The sequence below is a fragment of the Trifolium pratense genome, linkage group LG2, assembly GCF_020283565.1.
Source record: "Trifolium pratense cultivar HEN17-A07 linkage group LG2, ARS_RC_1.1, whole genome shotgun sequence".
Lineage (NCBI taxonomy): Eukaryota > Viridiplantae > Streptophyta > Magnoliopsida > Fabales > Fabaceae > Trifolium > Trifolium pratense.
The window spans coordinates 32,102,785-32,117,728 of NC_060060.1; the positions used below are offsets into that span (position 1 = coordinate 32,102,785).

At 33.8% G+C, this 14,944-nt stretch overlaps 4 protein-coding genes across 5 annotated transcripts; 1 reads left to right on the forward strand and 3 right to left on the reverse strand.

Annotated features, from left to right (window-relative positions):
- Positions 1 to 84: 84 nt before the first annotated feature.
- On the reverse strand, positions 85 to 963 carry LOC123910505. The gene is made up of 2 exons (XM_045961632.1): positions 710 to 963; positions 85 to 388 (listed from the first exon to the last, which is right to left on the reverse strand). The coding sequence occupies exons 1-2, from the start codon at positions 885 to 887 to the stop codon at positions 129 to 131; spliced, it is 438 nt and encodes a 145-aa protein (XP_045817588.1). The 5' UTR covers positions 888 to 963; the 3' UTR covers positions 85 to 128.
- A 3,322-nt stretch (positions 964 to 4,285) lies between these two features.
- On the reverse strand, positions 4,286 to 7,018 carry LOC123910503 (elongation factor 1-gamma-like). 2 transcript variants are annotated; one of them, XM_045961629.1, is made up of 8 exons: positions 6,784 to 7,018; positions 6,613 to 6,658; positions 6,360 to 6,509; positions 6,210 to 6,270; positions 6,077 to 6,126; positions 5,852 to 5,953; positions 5,039 to 5,543; positions 4,286 to 4,901 (listed from the first exon to the last, which is right to left on the reverse strand). In XM_045961629.1, exons 2-8 carry the CDS (start codon positions 6,619 to 6,621, stop codon positions 4,522 to 4,524), a joined length of 1,257 nt encoding a protein of 418 aa, XP_045817585.1. In that variant the 5' UTR covers positions 6,622 to 6,658; positions 6,784 to 7,018; the 3' UTR covers positions 4,286 to 4,521. The 2 variants fall into 2 exon arrangements, with proteins under 2 accessions (XP_045817585.1, XP_045817584.1); XM_045961628.1 differs by having other exon boundaries at positions 5,852 to 6,126; positions 6,784 to 6,942.
- Positions 7,019 to 8,621: 1,603 nt separating this feature from the next.
- Positions 8,622 to 9,964, forward strand: LOC123910504 (ras-related protein RABA2a). The gene is made up of 2 exons (XM_045961631.1): positions 8,622 to 8,895; positions 9,240 to 9,964. Exons 1-2 carry the CDS (start codon positions 8,728 to 8,730, stop codon positions 9,726 to 9,728), a joined length of 657 nt encoding a protein of 218 aa, XP_045817587.1. The 5' UTR covers positions 8,622 to 8,727; the 3' UTR covers positions 9,729 to 9,964.
- Positions 9,965 to 12,961: 2,997 nt separating this feature from the next.
- On the reverse strand, positions 12,962 to 14,927 carry LOC123910507 (ras-related protein RABD1-like). The gene is made up of 7 exons (XM_045961634.1): positions 14,750 to 14,927; positions 14,591 to 14,663; positions 14,436 to 14,483; positions 14,301 to 14,348; positions 13,985 to 14,212; positions 13,668 to 13,771; positions 12,962 to 13,208 (listed from the first exon to the last, which is right to left on the reverse strand). Exons 1-7 carry the CDS (start codon positions 14,761 to 14,763, stop codon positions 13,118 to 13,120), a joined length of 606 nt encoding a protein of 201 aa, XP_045817590.1. The 5' UTR covers positions 14,764 to 14,927; the 3' UTR covers positions 12,962 to 13,117.
- Positions 14,928 to 14,944: the final 17 nt, after the last annotated feature.

The following is a 14,944-nucleotide window of genomic DNA, read 5'->3' on the forward strand; positions in this document are numbered from 1 at the left end:
ATATTGAATAATAGAGAAAGAGAATATACTAGATTAGATACATAGAAGAATGAATTAATAATGATGGAATGGAATAGAATAGAATAGAATAGAATACAAGTAGAAAGAAATACATAAGGGTGGGTGAATCAATCTTTAAGGCCTAGTTCAAGCTCTAACTCATCATCCTCTTCAAACAATTTCAAAAGAAGAGCATATTGCTCTTCCCTTTTCTTCTTACGCCATAACTTAAAGAGTAAAAAAGATAACAAAGAAAATACGACAAGCGCAATAAAGACAGTAATAAGCATAATCATAGTAAAAGAACCACTGCTTCTTTGAGTTTGAGACTCTGACTCTGCTGCAGCAGCATGTTTAGAAGAAGAAGAATCATCATCATTACAAAACCCTGTTTCACAAACAAACAAAATTAGCTGTTATCCATCTGCATTGCTTGTTCATACATAGATATAGATAGATTATAACACGCGCGCACACACAACACACACACACACAATTTAGGAGGAGGGAGGTATGCAAGACAGAACAGGAAATGATTCATTCATTAGTAATCATCACACACCCACAACTAAATTCAATAATAGTAATAATAAGCAATTGTTGGGAAATTTTTGTCAAAAAAAAAGAAGCAATTGTTGGGAAATTGCAAAAATACTAAATAATAAATAAATTATTGGAGAGGGAAGAAGAAGCAGTCAAAGCAAGCAACCTAGAATGAAAAGTGAAGAGTAGGCAACAAGGAAACTCAGTGATCTCACAATTGGGCTCATCATCATCTTCATCTGCGATCTCTTATGTTTATGATTGATGAGGCTTTTGCCTTCTTCCCATTTACTATATATTATTGTTACGTCGTCATCTCCAATGATCTCTTTAACGTTTTCCATACATTTTACATCAACGCCAATTTCTTATTTATTGTTTGTTGATCCTAACAAAGTTAATTACTCTCTGCCCATGCCATATACTAATAACATCAATCAATCAATCAATCAATAATTTATATATGGAGGAGAGGAGGACAATGTATAAAAACTAATCTCATAAATCAACCGTAAACGTAATATCATAAACCGATTCTCTCTGGTGCCAATTTGGGTGGGCTAATTTAGCTTCTTCAAAAAAAAAAAACCGTAATATCATAAACTAATCTCATAAATCATCCGTCTTCCTTATTTTTTTTTTTGTTACATGTCACTAGCGTGCTCCCTCCGTCCAAAATATAAGCAAAAACGAGTCAAAGAAACTTGATATATTTGATTAAAGATTTGGACTAAATACATTCATTTTTATTGACCACTTTTTGCTTATATTTTGGGACGGAGAGAGTAGGAAACTTATATATATTTAGATAATAGGCTTCCATTTGAAAAACTATATATTTTTTTTAGGCTTAAATGCAGTTTTGTCCCCCCTGTTTTGATTAAACCGGAATTTTACCCCCTCTGTTTTAAAACGCGGACTTTTACCCCCCTGTTTTATAATTTTTTGGATTTTGCCCCCCCTAAAATTCTGCTTTCAAGTCACAACTTCAAAGCTTCGCACACAACTCAATTTGAATCAATAATTCACCAAACAGATATCAAAATGACCGTAATCGAGTTATCTTTCTACAGAATCAAACTCCACTAAATTTGGAGTTACAAAGAGAGATTAATTACCGTTTTAGTGAAGGTATGTCCCCCAAAATTCTGCACAAAATCTGCTTTCGAGTCACAACTTCAAAGCTTCACACACAACTCAATTTGAATCAATAATTCACCAAACGGATATCAAAATCACCGTAATCGAGTTATATTTCCACAGAACCAAACCCCACTAAATTTGGAGTTACAAAGAGAGATTAATTACCGTTTTAGTGAAGGTATGTCCCCCAAATATTCTGCACAAAATCTGTTTTCGAGTCACAACTTCAAAACTTCGCACAGATTTCCATTTGGATCCATAATTCACCAAACTGGTACCGAAATGACCGAAATCGAGTTAGTTTTCCACAGAATCAAACTCCACAAAATTTGGAGTTACAGAGAGAGATTAATTATCATTTTAGTGAAGGTCTGTCCAAATCAATTAATGTATGGAACTACTACTGGTATTTTTGTCATGTCTCTCACCCTGTAGCTCATTTTTCAATAGTATTTACATTTCCGGAAAGCTAACGAAATTACCCTTGTTGTCATTTAAATTTCGTCATATTTGGAGTTACGATGTGTTTGGTAGACGGTGTTGAATTTAAAGGTCATAAGTAGATTTCTGTAAAATTAGTAATTGGACAAACCTTCACTAAAACTGTAATTAATCTATCTTTGTAACTCCAAATTTAGTGGTGTTTAATCCTGTGGAAATCTAACTCGATTATGGTCATTTCGGTATCCATTTGGTGAATTAATGATTCAAATTGAGTTGTGTGCGAAGCTTTGAAGTTGTGACTCGAAAGCAGATTTTGTTCAGAATTTTAGGGGACATACCTTCACTAAAACGGTAATTAATCTCTCATTGTAACTCCAAATTTAGTGGGGTTTGATTCTGTGGAAAGATAACTCGATTATGGTCATTTCGATATCTGTTTGGTGAATTATTGATCCAAATTGGCTTGTGTGCGAAGCTTTGAAGTTGTGACTTGAAAGCAGAATTTTAGGGGGGCAAAATCCAAATAATTATAAAACAGGGGGGGTAAAAATCCGCATTTTAAAACAGGGGGGGTAAAATTCCGATTTAATCAAAACAGGGGGGGCAAAACTGCATTTAAGCCTTTTTTTTATATATAGGATATCTATAGTTAGACTCATCCAATGGTGGAAGATCTTCGGCTACTAAAGTCAATGTGTAATAACTAATAAGTTTATTTTAGTAGTCACTAGAGCTGGGTATGTGGGCTAGCCCACCCCGTTTAACCTGCTCCGCATAAACACGCATATTAAACGGGACGAACAAGCCCGTTGGGAAATATAAATGAGTTATAATATTAAGCCCGAGTCCGGTCCGTATAAGCCCGCGGGTTAAACGGTTAACCCGCGAACTATTACAAAAAAAAAAAATCACTTTTTTCAAAAAATAAACTAAATTAGTAAAATATTGATATAATGAAAGCTTAAAAAAATATATTATTAATAATTTTATGTTATAAAAATAAATAAAGTTTGTAATATCATTGAGTTTATCTATCTTCTCTTTGTAAGTAATGCAACTAAAATTAAATTCAACTGATTCTGTCGTCATTTTTGTACCGTCCATTGGTAGCTTGGAGAAGTGTGTTTTCCATGATCCAATTAGACTGATTATGGTGCGTGAGGTCAATTTCTTATTTTATACAAAGTAGTTTTTACCATTTGATTAATAAATTTCACTATTATAATAAATGAGATGAGATATGATGAGACTTATTGACCAAATAGTAAAAACGACATTTTTACATAGCACAAAATTATTTTACTTGTGCATATTAAAGGAAACTTGTATCAAATGGAAAATTAAACTAACCTCACTTGAGGTCACTTTAAATGACATGGACCCCCCCCCCCCCCCCCCCTCCTTCCAATTTTGGATAAGATACTAACCTTCTCTAAAGTCTTTTGAAATAGATGAAAATCCCCCTTACCAACTTAACATTGTTCACTAATCATTAAATTTTAAGGAGCAAAACGAACAAGAGAAGTATATGGGAAAGCTAAAGACAATAAATACAAGATTTTCCAACTATAACAAACACTGCAAGATCCCTCCGCAAAACAAACTGATAACGACACTAAAACACCAGGACCAAGATCATCTCAGCGAAAACAGTGTTAATGAGAGCGACAAAAATGAACTAAAGGAAAAGGTCATTATAGAAGGCCAAAAGAGATGAGAATGAAAGGAAGACAGTGACAAAAACGAACTAAGGGAAAATGTCACAATAGAAAGTGTGGCAAGAACAAATGCGACAATAACGAAAGAGACGAGAATGAAGATGAATGATACTTAATATTAAACCTCCAAGGAATCCTTCATCATTGATTTCATTCTCATCTCTTTCGTTAATATTAAGTATCATTCATCATCGTTAATATTATGTATCATTCATCATCGATGATGAATGTTACTTACTATAGTATTCCTAACAGCACGGTTGTTCAGTAATCAGTGGTAAAGAATTGTACTAAAACTTAATTGTAACTCTCATCATGATCACAGCTGAACTTTTTTTATAACAATTTTTAATGAATTTTGTAAGTCCTAATATCATTTCATCGTTTTCTATAAAATACCTAGAAGAAACAAAATTGCATCCCATGAATCCAACAAATAACGAACTTCACACATGCATACATCAAAAAGAAATATAGAATTATAGAACATGTAAGTAATACTGGTCCTGCTACCATCAAAATTAATCTACCACAATCAAGCATTTAGGTTTCAACGTTGATAAAATCACAAAATATCTCAAACTTCACTATAGCAGAAAATAGGAAAGAAACGAAACTCTACCAAAAAGTCACGACAAAACCATAGCCTTTCAATGGGAACTAGGAACAATTTTCACTTAAAGCACTTAGCATCCAAAAGAGCCTCACCCTCAAAAGGTTCAGCATCTTCAATCATCTGACTGGCACGCTCTTTCTGAGCTTCATCAGAGATGTCAACCTTGGTCCACTCATATAGCTCCATGTCATAGCATTCATCAATGACAAACTTTGGAATCTCTTGACCACGGAAAAGCCACAATCCCTTCACCTTAAATGGAGGCTCTGATCCAATCACAAGCATCTTTCCAAATGCATACTTGCGAGCAAGATCCATCCTCTGAAGAAATCCTCCAACCTTGTTCAGTGTCACGAAAGAAACAGTGTTCTCATCATTGTATTTGTAGTCACAAAACCAGAGAGAATATCCCTCCGGATCATACATGTCCCAGAATCCTGCAAGTCAAACAGGAATTAGATTGACAAGTTATCTACAATACATTCATAATCCAGAAGGATGTAAGCAAATATCATAATCCTAAAAGCTACAACACTTGAAAAAGATAAACTACAGGAGCATAAATGAACAATACCATTGACTGCAACCTCACGGAAGTTAGTCTTAGTGTTAGAGTAGAGTCTTTTCCAGTCATCCAATACCATCTTGCTTGGAGGAAGAAGATCAAGAGGATTCTTGGGTTTGGGCTTGGGCGCCTCCTCTTCAGCTTCTTCTTTGGGCTTTTCGGGCTCTGATTTAGCCACTTTCTTTGGTTCTTCTTTGGTTTTGGGCTTTGATTCCTTAGGCTGGGCAGGCTTCTTTGCAGATTGAATAGGTGGCATAGCTTCAGTCTGCTTAACCTGGCCTAATATCTTTCTGAAATTTGGCTGGTTGACCAAGGTCCAGAAGTATCTCTCAACATGAGGAAACTCTGAGGTGAAACTCTTGACCAAGAGTTTAGAGAAACCCAAATACAAGTTGACTGTTGTAATGATGTCGGCAAGGGTAACAGAATCCCCCACCAGATAGGTATTTTGGGCAAGGTGAGTGTTCAAAGCCTCAAATGATCTCTTCAATGCAGCAATTGCAGCCTCCTCTGCCTTCATTCAGACAAATAATTCAAAAAGAGGAAAACATTCAGTAAAAGGGTAAGTTAACAGGTATTACAAACCAATCAAGATAGAGATTGTTGTACCAACTAGATGTTAAAAACTTAATAGTTGGAGATACATTTGTTTCTGACCATACCAATTGATTTCAGAAAACGCCTCTCATTACTTTTGAATAATTGCCACTAACTCAAATAACATTATATAATTGCTATCAATACTTGGTGATTAAAAAATTCAAACCAATTATCAAAGCACTAATGAATATTGAAAAAAAAAAAACATTATACACAACTTACTGGAGGAAGGTAGGGGGCAAATCCAAGTCTTGGCAGGTACAACTTGATAATATTGGCATCAATCTCCAAAGAAGAAAAATCAATCCACTGATCAACGTGGGCCTGAAACAGCAAAATACAAAGAGAATGAAACAAGAGGACATTTCCAAAGGAAGATATAATTAAGCGTCTAAAACAGTGATATGCAATATATATCAGAATAAAAATCGTTGACACTACAGGTACCTGATCAATGGGAGATGATCCAAACAAAGTGTTTTCACTGGATCGGGCAACTGCAGCAAACCCAGACAATAGTGAATGACAAGAAGGCATAATAAATGTAGATAAAAGAGACATGGATAAACGGTAAGCATACCATAGCGAGCAATGGCATTGCTCTCAAAGACAGGACCGTGAGGGGTTTCCAAGACAGGAACCTGGAAGTTAATTAATAATAAATACTACTAGTTATAATTTGATTTGATGATGATTATGATTATATATTAGTATATGGGAAAAGAAAGACCTTTCCAATAGGGTTCATCTTGAGAAATTGAGGAGTTTTGTTGGAAACACCCATCTGAAAATCTGGAACCAATTGAACTTGAACGCCGGCATATTCAGCGGTAATTAGAGTCTTGTAAGCATTTTTGTTTTCCTTGGTAGCGTGAAGGGTCTACAAAATTAATTAATTAATCAATCAGTAATTGAAAGTAAAGTAGATAAACAACGAGATAGTATAGTATTGAAAGTAAAAAAAAAAAAAAAAAGTGACTGACGAGAGCCATGGGTGGTTTGTTGCTTTGGCAGCAGTGGTTCTGAGATCTGATGACAAAAAAGCAAACACCACAAATCTGAGTTAAGTAGTAGTAGTAGTAGTAGTATGCTGCTGAATTGAAAATTGAGAAAGCGTAGCAGAAATCGATAAGTAATAAAACGGCGGCACTTACAGTAATAATAATGGAAGGAACGAGAGTTGAGTTTGAGAAGAGAGACTCTTCTTCTCTCAATTCCTATTCGAATGAATCGATCGCGCAAATGGAAATGAAGGAAGAAGGAACGAAGGAAGAAAGAGTTAATCTAGGTTTTCTAATATACTCACTCAAACCCCTAAAACGGGTCGCCCAGTTAGCATCGGCCCACGATCCATAAGCCCTAGTACAATACAACAAACAATCCGTTTCTAATTTTCATTATTATTACTAACTGGTCATATAGGCGCGGAACAAAACGTCCGCATATGTTTAACTTATGTTAAAAAAAAACCTTATGTTATGAAATTAAAAATCAGAGATTAATAAAGTTTTGCAATTAAAAAATGTATCTTATTTAAATTTCTGCAAGAATTGTGATAGTTGGAAGACCTTAATAAGAAAGAACCATTGTGTTATTTGAATTTAAAATTTGAATTTAAAATGAAGGGTAATTTGGACAATATAAAAATTCAGCCCAAACTCACCTATCATTTTTTATATATTGTTATATATTATTATTATTATTATTATTATTATTATTATTATTATTATTAGTAAACGAGATGTATAAGGGAACATGATAAGAGACATGATACAATAACTGTATTATATCCTGCCGCAATCCAGTGTTTGGTGATACAGCAGGATATGATAAATTAATCCTGAAGCTTATCCTATCCTGTCTCTCTAGTTATAATTCTTATCTTGAATTTGAGCTGGGTTACCAGCAGGATAGGATAAGGAAAAAAATTATTGATTTATTTTATAAAATATATTTTAAAATACATAAAATAAAATTAATAAAATATAAATAATAAAATAATTAATTTTTAAATATATATGTGATTTTCTCACACGGGTAATTTTGTAATTTATATTTTCTAAAAAATCAAAATTTTACTAAAATTACAATATTTTAAAGTAAAATGATTATTAAAAAAATTGACAAATAGGGATATTAATTCAAATTTTATAAAAAATTAAATATAATTATTTTGCAATAGTAGTTTTATTATTTACGTATGAGATATATCATATAATTATTTGGCTTATCTAACATGTATATATTATTGAGTTATTTATTTGATCATGATTCATATAAAAATTAAACTTGATTATTTTCTCATGATTTTTATTTTAAATTATATAAAGTTATTATTTGATTACTTATTTATATTTTTTATTTATAAAATTCAAAGTATTACAAAATAATTTTAAAAAAATAATAATTGTTTTACAAGAGTAATTTTGTCATTTAAATATGTTATATATCTTATCATATTATTATGAGCAGGTATATATTAAAAATAAAAGATAATAGTTATCATGTTTGTTATTGTGTGCACCAAACACAGGATATGGTAACTGAGTATAACTGTTATCCTGCTGTTATCATATCATATCCTTATTCTGTTTTATATCCTATCCTGTCACTATGCTATCCCGCACACCAAACGAGCCATAACATTTTTTTAGGTGATTTAGACACTTTGGTATTTATTGGTTTTTCACCATGTATCCGGTCCATTGGATTGTCTAACCAGATTTGGAGGTCAGTTCTGAGTGGTTCAAGCCTCCTCTCGATCGTAGTTGTCGTGATCAAACAATGGTTCTCCCTACCAAATACAACGACGATCTCCACTGTACCAACTAATAAAGACTGAAATCATATTTAACCTTTTAACCTATAAATAAAAAAAAGGTTATAATGTACTAACAAATATTTTGTAAAAAAAAAAAAAGTGTACTAACAAATATTCATACCATTTTTTCAGTGTTTAAAAAAAATGAAAAACGAAAGAGATGTTTGTACTTTGTAGAAAGAAAGAAAAAAAATGATTGTATAAAAAAGAAATGAAGGAGAGAAAGAGTGAAAAGAAAAAGAAAAAGAAGAGAGAGTGAGTTGAAAAAGAAAGAAAGATGAGTCGTAGAGGAGGAGAGGAAGAATACGATTATCTGTTCAAGGTAGTACTTATCGGCGATTCAGGCGTCGGTAAATCGAATCTTCTATCCAGATTCACTCGCAACGAGTTTTGTCTTGAGTCCAAGTCCACTATTGGCGTCGAATTCGCAACTCGTACCCTTCAGGTTAGTTCGTTAATTCTTCTTCTCTCACTCAGATCTCGCGGCTCATTGTACCAATGGATGAATGGATGGATTAGATTCATTGTTTTTAGCAGTAAGACAGACAGACAGTAGTAGTAACTTGCAATTTGCATTAACCGTTTCTTTAGGGCTGCTGGCTATTATTATTATGCTCTAATCAATGTTATAGTAGTATTATTAATTAATCCCTTTCATATGTTTTCTAACTATTATTATTATTAATTCATTAAATTATTATATCATCAAAGTCATTCAAATTGAATGAAATGAGAGAGAATCTCTTAGTAAATGTCTTGGTTATGAACTTATGATGGTTTGTTTGGCAGGTTGAGGGAAAAACTGTCAAAGCTCAGATATGGGATACTGCCGGACAGGAACGCTACAGGGCCATCACCAGTGCCTACTACCGTGGTGCCCTCGGTGCTCTTCTCGTCTATGATGTCACCAAACCCACTACTTTCGACAATGTCCAAAGATGGCTAAAGGAACTCAGGGACCATGCCGATGCTAACATTGTCATCATGTTGATTGGCAACAAAACTGATCTCAAGCATCTCCGCGCTGTTGCCACAGAGGATGCTCAGAGTTATGCCGAGAAGGAAGGCCTTTCTTTCATTGAGACATCTGCTCTCGAAGCAACCAATGTGGAGAAGGCTTTCCAAACAATCCTTGGAGAGATATACCGCATAATCAGTAAGAAATCACTGTCTTCCAATGAACCTGCTGCTGCTGCTGCCAATATTAAAGAAGGCAAGACCATCACCGTTGGGGGATCCGAAACCACCAATACAACCAAGCCCTGCTGTACATCTTGAGAACTTATTCATCCGGGACTAGGGACGGAGAGAGAGTTTATATTGTTATTGTTATAGATATAGTATTACTTTGTTTTTCATTCTATGCTGCTCTGCTCACTATCAGGATCAGCATTGTTCATTTTGTTTTTGTTTCTTATAATTCTTTTTCAACTTTGTTTTCCTTTCTTATAAGGATTTATTTATCATCATTTCCTATGCCAGTGTATGATATGTGTGGTGAGTAATTAGCTCTACTGTCAATTCCTCCTAAGGTTCTAAAACACTGTTATGTTTTGTTCATCTTTTTACCGGGTTCGCTTGCAGATCTGTGATTCATGTTTACATATTAAATTCCCTTTCGTGCTTACATAGTTGGTGGACTTATCAATGATCACTAATTTCATCACATATGAAGAAACAGCTTTATTTTTTAAGGCACGGGTATATTGCATCTCCAATGTTCTATTACTCTTTGAATATGCATTTTGTTAGTTAAATTTATTTGAATTGAATTTAATTGAATTTTATTATTCAGCAGTTATCGTGAGATGTATATATAATTTGAAAGAAACTCCACATGTAGGACAAATGTTTAGGTTAGCTTAGTTATTTTAAAGGCTTAACAACTTAGGGTTATCTACAGCTTTCGTCTCTGAATTTTTTTAAGTCATTCAAGTGCTTGTATAGAATCCCCTGCTATTGAATATGAGTAACTATTCAATTCCTTAATAGAAAGAGATGAGAGTAGCTGGTTTTATTCCTTCACTTAAATCAAGGATCTTAGATCTTGCCACTGTGATCTTTTCTCTTGTTTCATAAGCTGGGATTGGGCCGGCTTTCCTTTCTTAACCAGGCTCAAGGGAAGCTAGAAGTCAAAGAAGCCTTTGGTGCCTAGCGAAAGCGAGTTCTTCTTTCTTTTCTTGCTCGAAGGGTAGGTGGATCTGAGTCAATTCGATCTTTTCGGTTCGGCACTTTCAAATGATTGTGTTTAACACCCTAACGATTCTGTGAAAGGGGAATCATATTACTATTGAGCTGACTAAACTCAGTTGTCGGTTAGCGGGTGCATGCAGGTGAAACGAGGAAAGAAATTCCAATCATCTCTTTGGTTGGTTTTTTATTTTGCACCTGCAAGTCTGCAGCTGATATAATGTATATGCTGTTCACATGTTACTTGATATCTTCTGGTGCCCATATAGTTCTCTGTTGTGCGATATTGTGAAGCAGCCCATCACTATTGTAGAAGTAAATTATGCTTGAAAGTCTTTCTATGTTTTTAATTGGGGTCATACAGTATTTTGGAAGACTAGGGATTTATTTCTAAAACAAGAATAATTCGTGTCTTCTGTTTAGATAAAATCTGAGCCTCTGTGTGTAGGTCAACCAGTCAACACTTGTATTGGCTGGGATTCTGTATGGTTTTATCATGTAATATGTTTATCACTGGATAAATAATAAGCATACATGCATTGGATAATAACTTCTCCATATCAATGTATTTTGAGATCATGGTCTTCACAATATTCTCAAATGAATCGTAACTAACTTAACTACTGCAGCATACACTAAATTTGATTTCCATTTTTTTTTTTTGAGTTTTTTTTTATCTGAGTTTTAAACTATTATTATTGATATTGATGTAAAATATGCGTGAAAAGTGGTTTACGAGAATGAAGAACAAACAAGGACATTCTTTGAATCATCGTTATCTTTTTCATTCCATCTTGGCATTCTATCTTGGCCAGATATCAATCACTACAATAGTTAATTTTTATTTTTTAAAAAAATCCTTAATGAGTTTAGGGGTTAGTTTATCAAAGTAGCTTAAATCTTTAAAATATATATATTTTTTATTCATGCTTGGTTATGTAAAAGTATATTTTATATAAATAATATTTACTACAGTATAATAATACCATTAAAGACGTGATAAATTGGATAAGTATAAATATTTTTAATCAATTCAGCAAACTTGGATATCATAACCCGTCTGATTTAATGTATAGCGAACTTGTCACCATCTTTTTTAATTAAGTTTAAGCTGAATTATTTGTTTTTTAGGAGGAAAGGCAAGTCAAAACTTGATAGAAAAGAAGGAAGACACAAAGACCCCATGGCAGCAAGAAAAAAAAAGGCGATCTTGTGCAGGCTGAATATCGTACAAGACTATCAAAATTAAGTGGCGCCTTCTAGGGTACGTAAGGAGAACGAGTCTTTCACTGTGAGAGACCAATTTTTTTTGTATGCGCATAGTACTCCCTAGTCCACCGCCGCTGTCAAACACACCATCATTTTTGCTCTCAAATTTCAATCCCACAAACCATGATTTTCTCAATATCTGAGATCTTATCTTGAATATCATAAATTGTAACTTTTGATGCATTTAGGTTACTAAATCAAACTTCTCTTGTTTTCTTAATACCTGAAGCAATTCTCTTCACTTTTTCTTCCAAAAACACAAGCTTCTTATGAAAGTTAATTTGATACTTAATGGGTGAGGTTAATAATCATGTGCAATGTTTAAATCAATCTGTTAATTTTGTAAGGAGTTTAATTTTAAAGAATTAATTCAGAAATTTATTTAACATAAATCTCTAATCATTTATCCACCCTAATTTTTTTTTTGAAAAAATTCATTTAAATATTTGAGAAATTATGCTCCATTAATATTATGTGTTTGTTGCAGAAAGAAAGAAAGAAGGGAAAAAGAAAGAAAGAGAGAGTGTGGAGCAGAGGAAGAAGAGATGAAAGAGGAGATAAGATGGTGTGGAAACTTCATTATAGTTTGATGTAAACTTTCATGATCTAATGGTGAATATAAGTCTCCCACCATGAGGGGGACGGATTCTCTCCGGTACTGGACAATGTCCAGTGGAACCCGTGTCTTTGATTGTGTGTTTAATAATTAAAAGTTTTGTGCCAAAGGATATAGATGGATCGGATTGCACTAGACAGAAAATGCATGGGAGTCCCGCTCCACCATGGGACACCTATTTCACTCACCCACCCTAGACTTGGCCAAACTAAGTTGATTTCCAACAAAGTATAAGCTCGGTTTTGAAGGCCTCTACAACATAGAAAGTATCATCACCAATCAATCTATTGTATATATTGCACGCATAGCATTAACTGGGAATGACTTCGATTGCTGTGTGCACTTATGAAATATGTTTGCGAAATTGTATGGTCAAAGCCTTAAGCTAATATATTATGCGTATAAGAAATTGCTTCCTATTCACTCTATATTTGAGTAGTCACCATAAGAGTCAGAAACTATATTATCCAAGGATTAAATAGATGGTATTTTGGCAGTGACTGAAACATCCATGTCATAACAGATTAAAGAAACACGGTCTCTCTATTTTACTATAAGAGTTAAAAAAGAGATGGAAATTTACAAGTTCAACCTAACCACAACAATTGCTCTTCTGTGGGATTGGTTGCCCCTTCATCTGAACAGATTCAGAAGACTTACTACCAGTTGGTTGGCTTCCCATCCTGCATATTCAAATCAAGGTCCAAAACAAGTCATGTTGTGCATGAATAAAGTAAAGAAATAACGTGATTAGAAAATTGATACTCCATAAGAATACGGCACTAGATAAATCTAAAACTTGTTAAGGATTAAATGTTGGCATGGCACACATTATCTGTTATCAAACTCTTGATTATGGAAATTTAGCTTGCAAAGAAAGGCCACCACTTATTCCTCAGATAAAGCTTTAATTTGTTATTATTTTATATAAAACATATTTTATCATTCATGCATAAATAAAATAAACATGAAAAGTGTAGTTTAAAAAAGGAAAAGAAAATGGCACAAACTCATGATGATCTATCTACTGTCAATTTTAATTTTGCATATGTTGAGAAAAATAATAGCAAGCAATCATAATCATTTGTGAATCGATAGATATGATGATAAATGAAACAAGGGAAGCTAGAAATAGTAGATACTTGTTCTTAATCTCTGCTGCCATAGTTAAGAAAGCCTGCTCCACATTGATGGAGTCTTTAGCACTTGTCTCAAGGAAAGGGATACCAAGCTCATCTGCAAATGCCTGTGGTTCATGTCCATGAACATCAAAGGATATGTCAGTCAGGCAATCAAACTAGGAGGAGTAACTGATATATTCAGGCCCATGCATTCTTTTAAGTGAACAATTCTACATTGAATTCAATGGCACCACTATTTTGGACAAGGAAAAATAAATTGTAGATCAGACCAGCCAATATTGAAAAGTGGATATGACTAATTAAAAGTATTTATTTACCTCGGCAGTCTGTGTGTGAACAAGTTTGTTGTCAATGAGATCACATTTATTCCCAACAAGAAGCTTGCATACAGTGTTATTTGCATAACGATCAATTTCATGCAACCACTGCTTGACATTGTTGAAACTTTCCATGTCAGTGACATCATAAACAATAATGATTCCATGAGCTCCTCTATAATAACTACTAGTTATAGTCCGGAATCGCTCCTGTCCAGCGGTATCCCACTAAAACAAAGATAATTAAATGATTAATTCATTATTATAGTAAAAAAAGCAGAATGAATGATAGTTAGTTAGTTAGTTAGTTACATACAATCTGCAGCTTGACGGTTTTCCCTTGTTGTTCCACAGTTCTGATTTTCTGGCAGCAATAAATAATAATAATAATAATAATAAATAGTAATTGATTGATATAATAGTGAAAAAAGAGAGTTAGTTAGTTGGTTACGAAATCGACTCCGATGGTACTAATGTAGCTGTCATCATACGAGTCATCCTGAGTGAGAAAAGAAAAGAAAAGAAAGGGTGAGTGAGTATTACTATTACTAAAGGAGGAGGAGGAGGAGGATCTGAGAGAGAGAGAGAGAATAGAAAGGAACGAACCGCAAATCTGAGAAGCAAACATGACTTTCCAACGGAGGAGTCTCCGATTATCAGAAGCTTAAACAGGTAATCGCTGAAAATCAAACGATCAATGCTTCTTACAGTTAACAATTAACAACACAATACTTACTAACAGTAATAACAAGTTGAAGAACTTACTATTCGTTGCTCATAATGAATGAATGTGGTCTTCGTCTTCTTCAATTCAATATTCTTTCCCAATTCTATACTCTTCCCTTCCCCTCCCCTCCCCTCCCCTCGCCGCTAAATACAAATACCCTTTCTTTTCTTTTCTTTTTCTTTTTCTTTTCCTTTAAGTACTCAAATAGTGAGTGAGTGTGCGTGTCAAAACCA

Bases quoted from the DNA above. Each gene is read 5' to 3' on its own strand.
- LOC123910507 (XM_045961634.1), bottom strand. The intron at 14,484-14,590 runs GTTCGTTCCTTT...TTTCTCACTCAG, and splicing joins GTTTGCTTCTCAGATTTGCG to GATGACTCGTATGATGACAG. The intron at 13,209-13,667 runs GTATCTACTATT...TTGAATATGCAG, and splicing joins GCAGCAGAGATTAAGAACAA to GATGGGAAGCCAACCAACTG.
- LOC123910505 (XM_045961632.1), bottom strand. From the start codon at position 887: ATGGAAAACGTTAAAGAGATCATTGGAGATGACGACGTAACAATAATA. The intron at 389-709 runs GTTGCTTGCTTT...TTTGTGAAACAG, and splicing joins CTCTTCACTTTTCATTCTAG to GGTTTTGTAATGATGATGAT.
- LOC123910504 (XM_045961631.1), top strand. From the start codon at position 8,728: ATGAGTCGTAGAGGAGGAGAGGAAGAATACGATTATCTGTTCAAGGTA. The intron at 8,896-9,239 runs GTTAGTTCGTTA...TTTGTTTGGCAG, and splicing joins TCGCAACTCGTACCCTTCAG to GTTGAGGGAAAAACTGTCAA.
- LOC123910503 (XM_045961628.1), bottom strand. The intron at 6,127-6,209 runs GTATGCTTACCG...GGTTTGCTGCAG, and splicing joins CAATGCCATTGCTCGCTATG to TTGCCCGATCCAGTGAAAAC. The intron at 5,544-5,851 runs GTAAGTTGTGTA...GTCTGAATGAAG, and splicing joins TTGCCCCCTACCTTCCTCCA to GCAGAGGAGGCTGCAATTGC.